Source organism: Rousettus aegyptiacus, unplaced genomic scaffold (assembly GCF_014176215.1).
Source record: "Rousettus aegyptiacus isolate mRouAeg1 unplaced genomic scaffold, mRouAeg1.p scaffold_m13_p_16, whole genome shotgun sequence".
Lineage (NCBI taxonomy): Eukaryota > Metazoa > Chordata > Mammalia > Chiroptera > Pteropodidae > Rousettus > Rousettus aegyptiacus.
Window position 1 is genome coordinate 54,344,870 of NW_023416291.1, and position 13,041 is coordinate 54,357,910.

Below are 13,041 nucleotides of genomic sequence, written 5' to 3' on the forward strand. Positions count from 1 at the left end.
CCTGAAAGTTGGGAAGTAGGAGGAATTGGGACAGTAGGTGGTGAATGTTGGAGTCCACATAAATGGGCTTGTGTCGGTATTGGGGTTTGGTAGGCTTTGCAGTCAGTCATGTGATTTCAGGAGCTTTGGGGTCCTGAGAATGTTCGGGCGTTGGTTACGTGGGCAAGTATATCAGGACTGGTGCTGGGGTTCAGATGAACTTGGGGCATCTGAGACCTTGGGATTGGTGGCTGTGGAACCCTGGGTGAGGTCAATATGCCAGCGATTGCTGGAGCACACCAAAGGTCAATGGTGGGGCGACACCCTAGGCTCTGGCCCTTGGCATCACAGGCCCGAGCCCCGCTTTGTTCCCGGCCCGAGACCTGGAGGCGGGCACGCGGAAGTGGGTCAACTCCGCCTCACCGCGCGCCTGCCACGCCCCCCGCCCGCGGGTGGGGGACTGCGGACCGTGCGCATCCCCGCCAATCACCGCGCCCGGAGCCAGCGCGCGAAAGGAGGCGGGGCCGAAACAAGCCCAGCCCCTCAGCTCATGAATATGAGGCGCGGCCGCGGCCTCTGGGGCCTGGGATTGGCCAGTGCTGCGCGGGGGGCGGGATCGGGGGGGCGGAGCTCGGAGGAGATATACATAAGGCCGGGCGCCCGGCGCCCCCCTCACTCGCGCGTTAGGAGACTCCGTTCCTTCTGCTTCCCCGTCTTTTCGCCTGCGTGAGGGACCTGCCCGACTCAGTGGTGAGGGCCCTGGCGGCACCAGCTCCACGGGCCCGGGCGGCGGGCGGCCTGTATCCGTACAGACCAGGCGGGGCAGCGGCGGCACGCCCCCGGGCGGGGGTGGTCCCAGGGCGGGCCCGGGGTAGAGTCCGCCCTGCTGGCGGCGAGGGGCAACAAGAGCCTGGACCGAGTCGCGGCCGGAGGTCGTCTCCTCGGTAGCCTAGGCTCGCCGAGAGCGAGACTCCACCGCAAAATGGCGGCGGCGAGCGCGAGGCTGTGCCCCGCGAAATGGCGGGAGCGCCGAGTTCCCGGATGAAGTGGCGCAGGCCGCGCGCAGAGCGCATGCGTGCGGCGCGGGCGGGCCTGGGGCGGAGCCACGTGGCGGGGCCCGTTCGGGACTCCAGTCTTGCCAGTTTCGCGTCGCGGGAGGGCAACGCGCCCCCGACCCCGCCCCGGTGTCCCACTCCGCATTCCGGCGTGCTAAGTTTGGTCGAGTTGCGCGGTTCCAGGCGTGTGTTTCCGGAGCCATTTGGAAAGGGTTCCAGTCCGGAATAGGTTGCTCTTAAGTCAGCACCCGCCGCACATGCTCCACGTCTAAGCCCCCCGCCCCAGTTCCCTATGGAGGCCCAATCTACGACCCATCGTACAGCGGACCTTTTTGCCATTTTGCGCCTGGGTGATTGCGTTAGGAATTAGGCCTCCGTTTGCAAAGAGGGGCGAACGAGGTGCACTTGGCCAGTTATGAAGTAGGCCATACTTGCTCTCAGTGTCCATCCCTAAATGTATCCTAAGACAGCACCTGGGGCCAGAGCCGGGGCTGCGCTGAAGAGTGCGCAGGAGCAGCGCTGGGGCGTGGTCTCGTCCTCGGGGAGCTCTGGTGCGGGGCGGGCTTAAGCAGGAGAAAGAGGCCCAGGGCGATAAACGAGTACTGAGTATTTTTTAATTAAGTTCTGGGTGTGGGCTTGGGACGATTAAGTGGTAGGAAGAATTTTCCAGTGAGTTCCCAATAAATTTAAGCTGTTCGTGTGAATTATAATGGGGCGAGCGGCGAAGCCTGTGAAGGGTTTCCTTGAAGATTTCAATGTTCGCTGCAGGCTGCCATGGCATCAGATGAAGGCAAGCTTTTCGTTGGAGGGCTCAGTTTTGACACTAACGAACAGTCGCTGGAGCAGGTGTTTTCCAAATACGGACAGATTTCCGAAGGTGAGGCCGGCGCCGGGCTGACGGCTGAGCAGGGCTGCTCCCGGGGAGGCTGGGTGTCAACTGCAGGTTTTTTTCCTGCAGTGGTGGTCGTGAAAGACAGGGAGACTCAGCGGTCGCGGGGCTTTGGGTTTGTCACTTTCGAGAACATCGATGATGCGAAGGACGCCATGATGGCTATGAACGGGAAGGTGAGAGGCACAGAGTTCGGGCTGCCGAGGTTGGGAGGTGAGGAGGCTGACCTGAGCCGATCTTTTCCAGTCTGTGGACGGGCGACAGATCCGAGTTGACCAGGCCGGCAAGTCGTCTGACAACCGATCCCGTGGGTACCGAGGTGGCTCTGCCGGGGGCCGGGGCTTCTTCCGTGGGGGCCGAGGCCGAGGCCGTGGGTTCTCTAGGGGTGAGTGCCACACTTGGGGCCTGAGGCCCTTGGGGTCATGGTGGGGGTGCTGTTGCCAGGAGCTGGTGTCCACTTATTTTTCCTTCCTGTCTGTAGGAGGAGGGGACCGAGGCTACGGGGGAAGCCGCTTCGAGTCCAGGAGTGGGGGCTATGGGGGCTCCAGAGACTACTACAGCAGGTAAGGGTGTGGTCTCGCACCGGGCATGGCAGGCTTCCGTCCGGATGCTGGGGCGAGTGGGGGAGCAGACCGAGGGGCAAGGGGCGCTCCAGCACCACCTACGTGTGTCCTTCCCGCAGCCGGAGTCAGGGTGGTGGCTATGGCGACCGGAGCTCGGGCGGGTCCTACAGAGACAGCTATGACAGTTATGGTAAGTCACGCTCTGAGGGCCAGCGGTGGGAGCTCAGCAAGCCCTCTGTGAGCGACACTCAGACCTTGTCACTGTGCTTGCCTGTAAGGGATGAGACTGCTTTCTCAGGTCTTGCTGCCAGCAGCCATTTTTGCCACAAAACAAAAGCTAAGCCAGACTGACCAAGGAGGAAAGGGAGACGAGGGGCCCGCCGAGCAGGCAGCATAAGTGCATGTGCGGCCACCCGGCCCCGCCGCCCTCGGCCGTGGGGGGGGTTGGTTGCTCCCGAGGCCGCAGGGCCGCGCCCTCCAGGTCTGGCCCCGGGAGTGGAATGCTGCCCCTTGTCGCGCGCTTCAGTGCCTTTACACTGTGCCTGCTTCTTGTTCTCAGCTACACACAACGAGTAAAAATCCTTCCTGCTCAAGATCGTCCTTCCAATGGCTGTATATTTAAAGATTTTGGGAGCTTCGCTGAATCGTTAATGTGTAGTGAACACACCTCCTTGTACCCACTTTTGTAGTCTTATTGGTTCTGATCTTGTCAAACACAGCCTGACTGCTTCTGACCCCCAGATGGCCTCATTACTAGACTTTTCTTTTTAAAGAAGCGCTGTTCGTTTTTAAGGGTTTTAAAAACATTTTGAAAAGCACTTCACAGATTTCACTTTTTTTTTTCTTTTTTTTTTTTTTTTACCATGAGCCATGAGTTTTTTAGAAAATCATCGGGGTTGTGTGGGTTTTGTTTTTGTTTGTGGTTGTGTTCCCTTTTTTATTTCCCTTTCTATCGGGGTCGGCCCCATGAAGTTGGGTGGGTACCCCAATTCAGTCCTCCCTGAGATCGGACTCTGAGTCCACTTTGTCGGAAGCTGACGAAGCTGTGGCTTTTTTCCAGCTCCGCGTACTGTTTCTGAGTGTAGCTTGGTAGGACCCGCCCCTGGGCAGCAACAGAGGGGCCCAGCCTGTACGGCCCATCTGTGCTGTGTGTGACCCACAGTCGCCATGCAGACGTCCCTGAGAGGTTCTTGAAAATGTTTATTTATATTGTCCTTTTTTACTGGAAGACGTGTGCATATCCCATTGATGTTGTATTTGAAGTGGTTAAGGAATTCTTGTACGCAGTTTTCTTTGGCTTTACGAAGCCGATTAAAAGACCGTCTGAAACGAACCTTGCTCTGCCAATTTCCCTTTCATTGCACAACGCACTCCTGCCGCGAGCACGTGGCACTCAGACTGCAGCAGAGAGGGCAGCTTGAGAAGCAGGTCTGGGAGTCCTGCCTGAGGTCCACGGAGAGCTAGACCAGGAAGGCAGAGTAAACTGACGCTGGCGGGCCCCTTGTGACAGCTGACTGCCACTGGTCCGGGTTAGCTGAGCAGGTGGGTGACGGGAGCGGGCAGGCCGGACCACAGGGCAGCCCTGGGAGGCTTCTGGCAGTGGCAGCCGGAGGGCTCGATGGGGCGGGCAGCTCAGCAGAGACAGTGGACATACGGGCACCTGACGATGACCCAACTGCCTTAGGCTAGGAGCAGGCCAGAGAGTGGACCGCAGGCAGTGTCCCTGGGTGACTCCAGACTGACGGCTCATTAGCTTAGCCTTGCTGTTGCTTCACAAGTTCTGAGCGTTCTCCGCTAGCCTGTGGAAGCTGCAGCCCTCGGAGGACAGAAGTGTTGTGCGCCCAACAGAAACCTCTGAGACGCAAGCTGCTCCCTTGGCTAGCTCATATGTGGAAATAGCCCTGTAATTCGAGGTAACTCCTTTCGCTCGTGTCCACATCCCTCCTCTTGTCGAGCTCATTTGAAAGTAAAGTAACGTGCCCGGGGAATGTTCCTTTGACTGGTTTTTACTTTTCCATTTTTCTTTTTTAAATCAAGCTAGAACTAAAGTCAGACCCTGTCCGTAACTTCCCCGCCTGCGGCCAGGCGAGCGGCCCAGGCAGTCATGCTTCGCAAGTAGGTTCGATCCGTAAGCGGGATTGGAGACCACCGAACATCCTGTCTTTTGGATTTTTTTGTTCATCAATTGACCGTCTTTTTCCAGACTTCCTTAAGTCATGCTCCTAACCGTAGCGCTCTGATGTCTGTTGCCGCCATGAGTTTTTTCCCAGAGCCCACACCAGTCTCTAAGCAGCTGCATCCCAAGTGGGTTGCTGGTTCTGCTTAGGGATGGAACGTGGCCTGGCCCACCTGAAAGGCGCAGGCCTGCCCTGGGCACACTGGCTCGTGATGGGGTCTTTTGCCGGAATGGCCCCGATGACTAGCTTGACACCCTCCTAGGCGCTGTGGATGGTTTCAAGGGAGGTGGGGGGACATCTGCGAGCATGTCCAGGACCCCGGGGGGTAACGCTCCTTTGCTTTGGCAGGTTGAAGGGAGGCCAGTGTGATTCAGAAGGGTGGCACGAGAATGGCGAAGACCTGGGGTCACCGTCCCAAGAGGGGCTTCACGTGGGAGCAGGAGCCAGAGGCACAGTGCCCTCCCCTCACAGCTTGTCACCTGTAAGTGCTTTTCCGCGTGGGGACGGGAAGTCCTTTGGCGGGTTCTCTGGTGTCCTTTCCCGTGGGGAGCGTGGGCGCGGCAGCTTTCCGTGTGAGCTTCCTGCTGGAGCCAGCTTTTCCCCCATCCTTCGTTTTTCTAGCAGGTGCTTCGTTGGCGTGGTTGGGGTGCGAGCCTTCAAGTTGCTCCAAGACGATGGGTGTGTGGACAGCTAGCTTGTGGCCAGTACTCACCTGCAACAACGTGACAGGACGTGGAAGTCGGATTTCAATAAAGGGCGTGTGTCCACCCAGAGATCTTGAGTCTGGTTTGGGGTGCGGCAGCGGAGGATGGTGGGTCCCTGACCCTGAGCCTCAGGTGGAGGCTGCATGGGAAGGGGTGGGTGCTGGTGTGAGTCCCTCAGAAAAAGCCTCATCTGGCATTGGTTCAGGGAACAAGCTGGACTGGAACCAGACCAGTTGGTCACTTTGTTGTCTTGGGGTCTGAGGAGGTGGAGGTGCTCCCTAGGGCTCCTCATCTGAAGTGAGCACCCATATTTTCCAAGGTCCTGGCAAAGCTCTTGGGTACAGTTGCCCTGAGCACTTTTCAGCTTGCTTCCTGAGCTGGTTTGACTCCTGCTCCAGTCATGGGGGGCAGAGAGTTGGACTCGGCCTGTCAGCCCAACTCCCACCTTTGTGGGGAGGATGGTGGCTGTGCATCCCAAGCAGTCAATGGGCATGGTCAGGGTGGCCGAAGTGCCCTTCCACCCCTTTCCACCCTTTCACCTCCTAGGGTGTGGCTCAGCAGTATTCCCAGGCTAAGGCACATGGGCTGCCTCTGGGAGTGCCCAGCCTGCAGCCAACAGGCCGCCCTGGTGGTCCCACCAGGACCCCTAGGGTGAGCCTAGTCAGGGACCAGAATAGCTGAGTTCCCAAGGCCTCCTGCCCTGAAGGAGAGAAGCCCCAAGGGCACTGAGCAGGCCTTGGCTTTGCCTCTTTGGTCTTTGACCGCCTCCCACCATGCGCTTTGGGAACTTGGTTTCTGGAGAGTGGTCCTAGGGTACTGGGCGAGACATCACTTCCCCTGCTGCCCAAACTCCGCTCTACGGCCTTTCAGTTCTTTCGACCTGTCCCCCGGGACACGGACCTTGGCGTGGCTGTGGCGATCGGGGCGGGGGGCAGGGTACGGGAGGGAGGAAGCAGGCTCGCCGCAGACTCGAGCCGGTCCCAGGTGCGCGCGCGCAGTCAGTGGCGCGCGGAGTACCGTGGTAAACGCCCGGGGTTAAGCGAGGTAAGCGGCCAGGGGGCGGGGCGTGTTGGCGCTCGGCTCCGCCCCCACGCGCTATTGGCTGGGCTTCGCCCCCGCACCAGTGAGTGACGGGGCTCCGGGGGCGGGGCGCAGTCACCGCTTCCGCCAGGCCATGGGGCCGCGAGTGCTGCCGCTGTTGCTGCTGCTCCTGCCGGTGCCGCTGCTGCTGTTAGCGCTGCTGTGCGGGGCTGAGGGGAGCACGCCTCCGTCGCCGCGCCCCGTGGAGACCACGCTGTCGTCACTGCAGGCCGTGACGAACGGAAGCAAGCCGGACGCGCTGCACAACAGCACGCATCCGGGGCCGCCGGGCTCGCCGGGCTCGCCGGGCTCTCCGCTAATACGCACCTTCTACGTGCTCACGGGCTCCTGTGGCCTGGTCGCTATCTACTTCCTCATCCGGGCTTTCAGGTGCGTCAGGCGCACGCCGCCGCCGCTCTAGCGCGGCCAATCAGCGCGCGCCTCGCTCCGCACGTACTGGGGTGCGAGATCCCCGGTCTTCCGGAGCAGGCGTGGGCTTTTCCGCGGCGGCGTCACGTGGTTTGGGTGCGTGTGGGGGTGTCGGTCACGTGATGCCTTGGTGTTTCGTGACGCGGCGGTGCGGATGTCGCTTTAGCAGAAGTAGCAACCGACGCTGCAGTGTACTTTGGAGGGGCGGGAGGATGCGCCGGCTATATGCCCTTGTCTGCACCTCCTCTGCCAGGTGACACCCACCAACCCAAACTGGGCCTGCGACCCCTGCCAATACTCTGAGGACCCTTTTTCCTTCCCCGCGGCCCACCCACCTTGCTTGGTTCTGGTTCAGGCCCGCAGCTTCCGCTTTTCGTTCCCTGTCCGGGGCTGATCCCCAGAGGACCTTTGCCACACAGAGGTGACCATGTCCAGACACTTTAAATTAGGGGCCTGTCTGTGCCGCACTGACACTCTCGTGAGTGCAGTGCTCTTGTTCTGAGCACTTGACCTTCTTTGCATCCGCCACAGAAGGTCCCCCTCCTTTCTCTGTTGGCAGTCCTGAGCGTGGCTTTCGGCCTGAGACAACCCCCAGTTCAGTGCCTCTGACAACCCCTCACCCTTGAGACTTAATTATCTCGTCAGTGGAGTGAAACAACAGCGCCCCCTCCAGAGGTCTTCCTGGCCCAGGGGCCCACCAAGGGAGGCGTCCACCCCCTTTTCCATATAAGAGCAGCTAATAATCACTAACGGTTAAAGAGGCACAAGATTCACACAATTATATGAGAAGTCTTCACAGCAAGGCTTCAGGGATGGAGCAGAGGAAGCTGAAAGAAACAAGGGAAGGATCATGGGGGGAAGAGGGATGGGGTGTCACTGCCCCCAGAGGTGACCAGAGATGGCCACTGATGGCACCTGGGACTGCTTCCAGGTTGAAGAAGCCACAGCGGAGAAGATACGGCCTCCTGGCCAACACCGACGACCTCAACGAGATGGCCTCTCTGAACAGTGACGAAGAGACCGTCTTCGAGACGGGGAACCTGAGATGGTAGCGCAGCCCCGCCCCATCGCCCTGGCTCTGGGCGGGTGGGCAGGCGGGCAGGGCTGGAGAGGCATGGAGCCTGCGTGCTTGGCGGCATCCAAGTAACCACAGCCCAGTCGAAGGCTGCACGGTCTTGTGCAAGACGTGCCCCCGCAAGCCTCAGTTTCCCATTTCTTTAAGATGAGAAAGGGCTGCAGTGCTCGAGTCAGAGCTCTGGGCCCTGAAGACCATGGTCCACACTGCGGGTGCTGTGGAGGGGGTTGGGTGTGGTCTCCTGGCCCCAGGATGAGCATCATGTGGGAAGTGGGGAACGGGGAAGGGGGCCAGACTGAGGATGCAGGGGCTGCTGGCACAGAGCCTGGCCTGGGCCTGAGCAGGGAGTGACGTCTGTCCAGCCCCAGCTTGTTGGGGCACAGGCATGGAGGCCGGACCAGGGGACAGTTCTGATTTCCTAGGCCCCCCAGGGGAGCCGTTGAGATGCTGCTATAGCTTCCCTGGTCTCCTGCTGTCCCTGTCTGGGAGACGCCCTTGTCCCAGGTCCACAGGCAGAGCCAAGCAGGCTGAGGGAAGGGAACACCAGTAGCCTTGGGGGCAGGGGCTGGACAAGTGAGAAGCTCCTGGCACGTGGAGGGTGAGCCGTCAGGCACAGCTCCACCCCTCTCACCCCTGCCCATCATCTTCCAGATGCTCAGGCTGGGGAGGTGGTGTTTCCAGCCGCCCTGAGCGAAGGACGGAGATGGGAGGCCCACTCCCTGGGCCGGTACACCCCCGATTCTGCAGCTGGCCTGAGAGCTCGTGTGGGGACTGCCCAGCCGGCCTGAAGCAGCCTTGGCCTTCCACCTGGACTGGACCACCCACAATGCCAAGTGCAAACCGGAGGGACCCTGGCAGCCCCACCCAGGGCTCTGAGGCCTCCTAGTCAGACTGTGACTTGTTCTGCTGACTCCGCCCCACGGGGACACAGCAGCCCTGAGGTGAGCCTTGGCGAGCGAGTGAGCTGAGGGACCTGTTTGGGAGTGTCTTCCTGCTGGGTTGGGGACAATAAAGGCAGCAGTGGCTCTTCGACTGGCACCCTGCACCACACTGGGCCAGACCTGGCATCCCAGCTCACAGAGCGGGGGCCCGCCATCCTTGACCACGCTGGCCTCCTTTGGCCTCGCCCTCAGCCGTGCAGAGGGTCTGGGGGAGTCCCACAGCGTAGCCAGGGAGCAGGTGGATCCGCCCGGCTCACTCTTCCGTGCTATGTCCAGCCTGGGACCTTCACCTCACCCCGCTCACACCCCCAGCACCTTTGCTGCCTCTCCCTCATCTGCCTCCCGGGAATCGTTGCTGAACCTGGCCCATCCCGGCACCTCTCGTTCCCAGTGAGGGGTATGTGGGTTCGCCTGTGGGCCTCGTCTTCCCCAGACCCACTGTATCCGGGCGGGTCCAGCTTTGTCGCCCCTGCCCCCTGTAAATCGGTCTTGGAGAGGCTGAGGGGAGGGGCTGGTTGGTGGCCTCCTGCAGTCAGCACGGTTATGTCATTAGTAGGAGCTGCCACCAGGTGGCAGCTTTGCGCTGCCTGGTCGCTGCTCTGCTGGGCCCAGGCGTGGCTTGGGCTCCTCAAACAACTGTACAAGTGGGGAGATAGGTCTTTCTGGGGCCTCATGGTTTTTTTTGCCTCCTCCCGAGCCTTGCCTTGTCTCCATGTTCATTGTGGGGTGTGTCTTAAGACCCATCACCGCCCTGAGGCCGTCCACAGCCTGCCAACCAGCCTTGCCAGGGCTGAGCCTAGGTCCCGGCCCATTGCTAGGTACAGAGGGGCCATCTCTGCCATGGTGAGCTGGTCCCCAGCTTCCTTGCTGTCTGCCTTCCGAGCTCCACTCACACTTCCCTTTCCCCCTCCAGTGCCCAGCTGCCCCTTCCAGGGAGTCCTCCCTGACTGTTCCCAGCATCCCCACCCCCCGCAACCCCCCCCCCCCACACACACCATTCTTTGCAGACGCTCCAAGGTTGAGGAGGTGAGGCCAGAGTCTTTGGGAGGCCCGAGGTGTCCACAGCACCTGCCTCTCGGGCCGAGTGGCTGTCCTTTCCCCGTCTCCCAGCCCCTCTCTCCCCAAGCATGTCTCGGCCGCCTGCCTGCTCGCGTCCCCACCTGCACAGCCTGTGCCCTGGTCTCCCTTCGTTTCCGCCCGTCTCTCTCTGCTCTCCGTCTCTCCCTCTCCGTGTCTGACCCACTGGGACATGCCTTTAACAGGCGCGCAGACACTGCGCGGCCCCGCCCCCCCACCCTATGATCTGCGCCCCTCTCCGACAGCTCTGAGCAGTTTCTCGAGCTTCAAAAGGCACATTAATTACTCTAATGAGGTCAGGAGAGACCCCGCGTTTGCCATCCGGAGCTGGGAACACACTGCCCGCCCTCCCTCAGCCCGGCTGCCTCCTGCTCACCCCCGCCAGGCAGGGAGGGACGCCCGATGGGTCCAGGCCCCGGTGTCTGTCAACGCCTGTCAGCCCCACCGCATCCCCCCACCCCCCACGCCCCCACCCCTGTGTCAGTGTCGAGTAATTGGCAGCCCCGCCAAGGTTAATGCACTATTAGCAGGAAGTTCTCGCGGCTAAGAGCCGGGAGAGGGGCCTGGCGGCGCAGGATGAAAGGCCCGCGTCCCGGAGGCTCGGGGGCCCGCGTGTGCGTGTGCACACGATATGAGCACGCGAGGGGCTCTTGGCGCCCCCCTCCGCCTCACGTGGTACAGGACACACGCACAGGCCTGCACGCGCTTGGGGTCACCTGCGGCGGGGCCCGGCGGGTGCGCAGTCGCAGTGCCCAAGGTCCGGCCTCGCTCTCGAGGCCCCGCCCACTGCACCCCCTTCCGCGTGCCAGCTGCCCGCGTAGCAAAGCCGTTCCCTCAGCTCTGCGCAGGTTGGGGGCTCTGGCTCCCAGCTGACCACTCTGTGGCTTCGCCATTTCAAGAATGAGGATGGGCAGAAGCTGGTGAGGCTGGACGCCTCGGGCTCATTAAAGGGGCAGCCTGTGGCCGGCTGCCTTGGGGTGGCAGCCGGTGGGGATTGGGTGTGTTGTGTGGGTGGGGGGCTCCCCCGGACTTGGCCCCAGTGCCCAGCAGGGCCGCATCCCGTTTACCAGGAGTCAGCAGGTGGGGCAGCTTGCCTTCTTGGGGCTCCTGGGACCCTGCCCTCCGTGAGGGCTCAGCGCCTACTCTTCCTTCTTCGGGGGTCTGAGCTGCACCCCCCTCCATGATGTCCCGGTCCCGGGCAGGTGCGGCTGTCCAGATGTACCCAGAGCTACACTGCGCAGTACAGTAGCCGCGTGTGGCTGTCCCGTTCACGCTAGAAGTGAAACGTGAAACCGACCTGCTGCTCCTCACTCCAGCCACACTCCGCCTGCCGTGTAGGCCCAGGAGCCGGGGGCACCTGCGTGGGGCGCTGCAGGTCCTGAACGTGTCGGTCCCAGGACGGCCAGCCCCGGACTGGCAGGCGGTCGCAGTGGAAGGCTGGGGCCTGTCCAGCCTTGGTGCCGGGAGGGGCGGGGGAGGAGGGCAGGGAGGGAACCCGCAGGGACGAGGGGCCTGTTCAGGGCGGCAGCGGCCTTGGTAGCTGCGGGAATTGGGCTAAGCCAGACATGAGGGTGGGAATTTTTATCAGCAAGAGAAAGGAAGGGGCTTTTATTTCCCCTGGCGAAAACTGACAGCCTCTGGGGTTCTCCTCGACCCCCACCCCAAGTGCAGGGTGGGCTGGTCCCACTCTGACCAGGGGCAGTAGAGTCCCCGGCAGCCGAGGCCCCGCACTCCTCGCCACCCCTTCCCACCAGCCCCCGCCTGGCGGGGCTGCAGCATCTCAAACCTGCTGGAGCAGGTGGCGGGTTTGGTTCCGTCTGTTCTGTGATGAGAAGTTCCTCCCCGCGCATCTTTATCCTTCTCCACAGCTCTGTGCCCTTCGAAGGTCTAGGGCGTGCTGGACATTGATCCCGTCTTGAGGACTTGTCCTGCGGGGCAGGTGGCAAGGGAAAAGGGTGGGGTCAGGGGGCCTTGGGTGCTGGGCACGGGTGCTGAGCACAGGCCAGAGGCCAGGTCAGGGCCTGGCTGAGACAAGACCCTCCCTGGGTCTGTGGTAGATCTTCACGACCTGAACCCAAGACACATCCCTGTACTCAGGCTGTGCCTATTGTCTGGCTCCTAGCTCCAGAGGAAGCTTGCTTCAGAATGACCCCTGACCCCAGCTGAGCTCCTGCCGAGGCTGGAGGCTGGGACGCCCCCGGCTCTGCGAGGGGACAGGACCTCTTGGGTGCCCACAGCCGGCTGTGGCCAGGCGGCTGCTCTGTGCCCCCACCCCCACCTTGCCCGGGGCAAGGCCTTGTAGCCGCCCACCCCTCCCCTTCCCGGTCCTCTCCTCCGGGCACATGCCTTTGTTCCTGTCCCTGCTCCCGCTCTGACCTTGAGAGAGACAAAAACAGAAGGAAAACGGAGCTTCTGCTCAAATCCGCCCGCGGTGGCAGCTCTCGCAGCGGTGGCCCCTGCATGCAAATGAGCCGACCCACCACCGGCCTTTGCCGAGGAGGTCCCCTCTGCTTGCTGTGCCTTTCCCACTCCCCTGCGTGGGTCCACTCCTGCCGGGCGTGACAGAAGAGCCCCCGCCCCATCTGTGAGGTCCCATCCGGCAGGAAGGGTCTTGCCCAAGGGCGAGGGGAGCTCCTGGAATGACCTCCTCGTCCAGGCAGGCCGCTGGGTTGAGTGGGCAAGCCGGCACCCCCAGGACCTTGGGTCCAGCCGTCAGGCCTCTGCTCAGGAGGAGGCTGGCCCTCTGTCCCCAGAGAGCTAGACCACCCCCCCAGGAGTGTCCGGGATGCTGGCCGAAGGCTGTGCCAGGTGCCCTCGGCCACCTCCGCGCCTCCAGGGCCTGGCCTGGCCACCACCTGCTGTCAGGTTCCCACCTCTTCTGTGGAGCCTTGGGGCCAGCTCTGGGATGGCCAAGTGCAGACGGCTCAGACGACAGGACCCAGAAACCAGAACACCCAGGACAGACAGGCTGGGCTGCCCCTGGGGGTGAAGGACCGAAAACCGTGTCCTGCAGTGTTCGGGGCACAGGGCGGGACAGGCCTTGAAGGACAAACAATTTTAACGGGAAGCGCT

The 13,041-nt window shown here is 61.9% G+C and overlaps 2 protein-coding genes across 4 annotated transcripts; both read left to right on the top strand.

Moving 5' to 3' along the window:
• Positions 1-619: 619 nt before the first annotated feature.
• LOC107500907 (cold inducible RNA binding protein) lies at positions 620-5,436 on the top strand. 3 transcript variants are annotated; one of them, XM_016126610.2, is made up of 8 exons: positions 620-729; positions 1,803-1,911; positions 1,993-2,099; positions 2,170-2,308; positions 2,405-2,486; positions 2,606-2,676; positions 3,046-5,144; positions 5,285-5,436. In XM_016126610.2, exons 2-7 carry the CDS (start codon positions 1,809-1,811, stop codon positions 3,060-3,062), a joined length of 519 nt encoding a protein of 172 aa, XP_015982096.1. In that variant the 5' UTR covers positions 620-729; positions 1,803-1,808; the 3' UTR covers positions 3,063-5,144; positions 5,285-5,436. The 3 variants fall into 3 exon arrangements, with proteins under 3 accessions (XP_015982096.1, XP_015982097.1, XP_036090121.1); XM_016126611.2 differs by lacking the exon at positions 620-729 and having other exon boundaries at positions 5,012-5,144; XM_036234228.1 differs by lacking the exon at positions 620-729 and having other exon boundaries at positions 2,606-5,144.
• A 44-nt stretch (positions 5,437-5,480) lies between these two features.
• FAM174C (family with sequence similarity 174 member C) lies at positions 5,481-8,989 on the top strand. Its single transcript, XM_016126614.2, has 3 exons — positions 5,481-6,837; positions 7,808-7,924; positions 8,603-8,989. Coding segments are annotated over exons 1-3 (414 nt in total). The 5' UTR covers positions 5,481-6,541; the 3' UTR covers positions 8,604-8,989.
• The last annotated feature ends 4,052 nt before the right edge of the window (positions 8,990-13,041 follow it).

What these genes read in the sequence shown, in the direction of transcription:
- LOC107500907 (XM_036234228.1), top strand. Translation starts at nt 1,809, where the DNA reads ATGGCATCAGATGAAGGCAAGCTTTTCGTTGGAGGGCTCAGTTTTGAC. An exon ending in ATACGGACAGATTTCCGAAG is followed by an intron (nt 1,912 to 1,992) that starts GTGAGGCCGGCG and finishes TTTTTCCTGCAG; the next exon opens with TGGTGGTCGTGAAAGACAGG. An exon ending in TGATGGCTATGAACGGGAAG is followed by an intron (nt 2,100 to 2,169) that starts GTGAGAGGCACA and finishes GATCTTTTCCAG; the next exon opens with TCTGTGGACGGGCGACAGAT.
- FAM174C (XM_016126614.2), top strand. Translation starts at nt 6,542, where the DNA reads ATGGGGCCGCGAGTGCTGCCGCTGTTGCTGCTGCTCCTGCCGGTGCCG. An exon ending in TTCCTCATCCGGGCTTTCAG is followed by an intron (nt 6,838 to 7,807) that starts GTGCGTCAGGCG and finishes GACTGCTTCCAG; the next exon opens with GTTGAAGAAGCCACAGCGGA.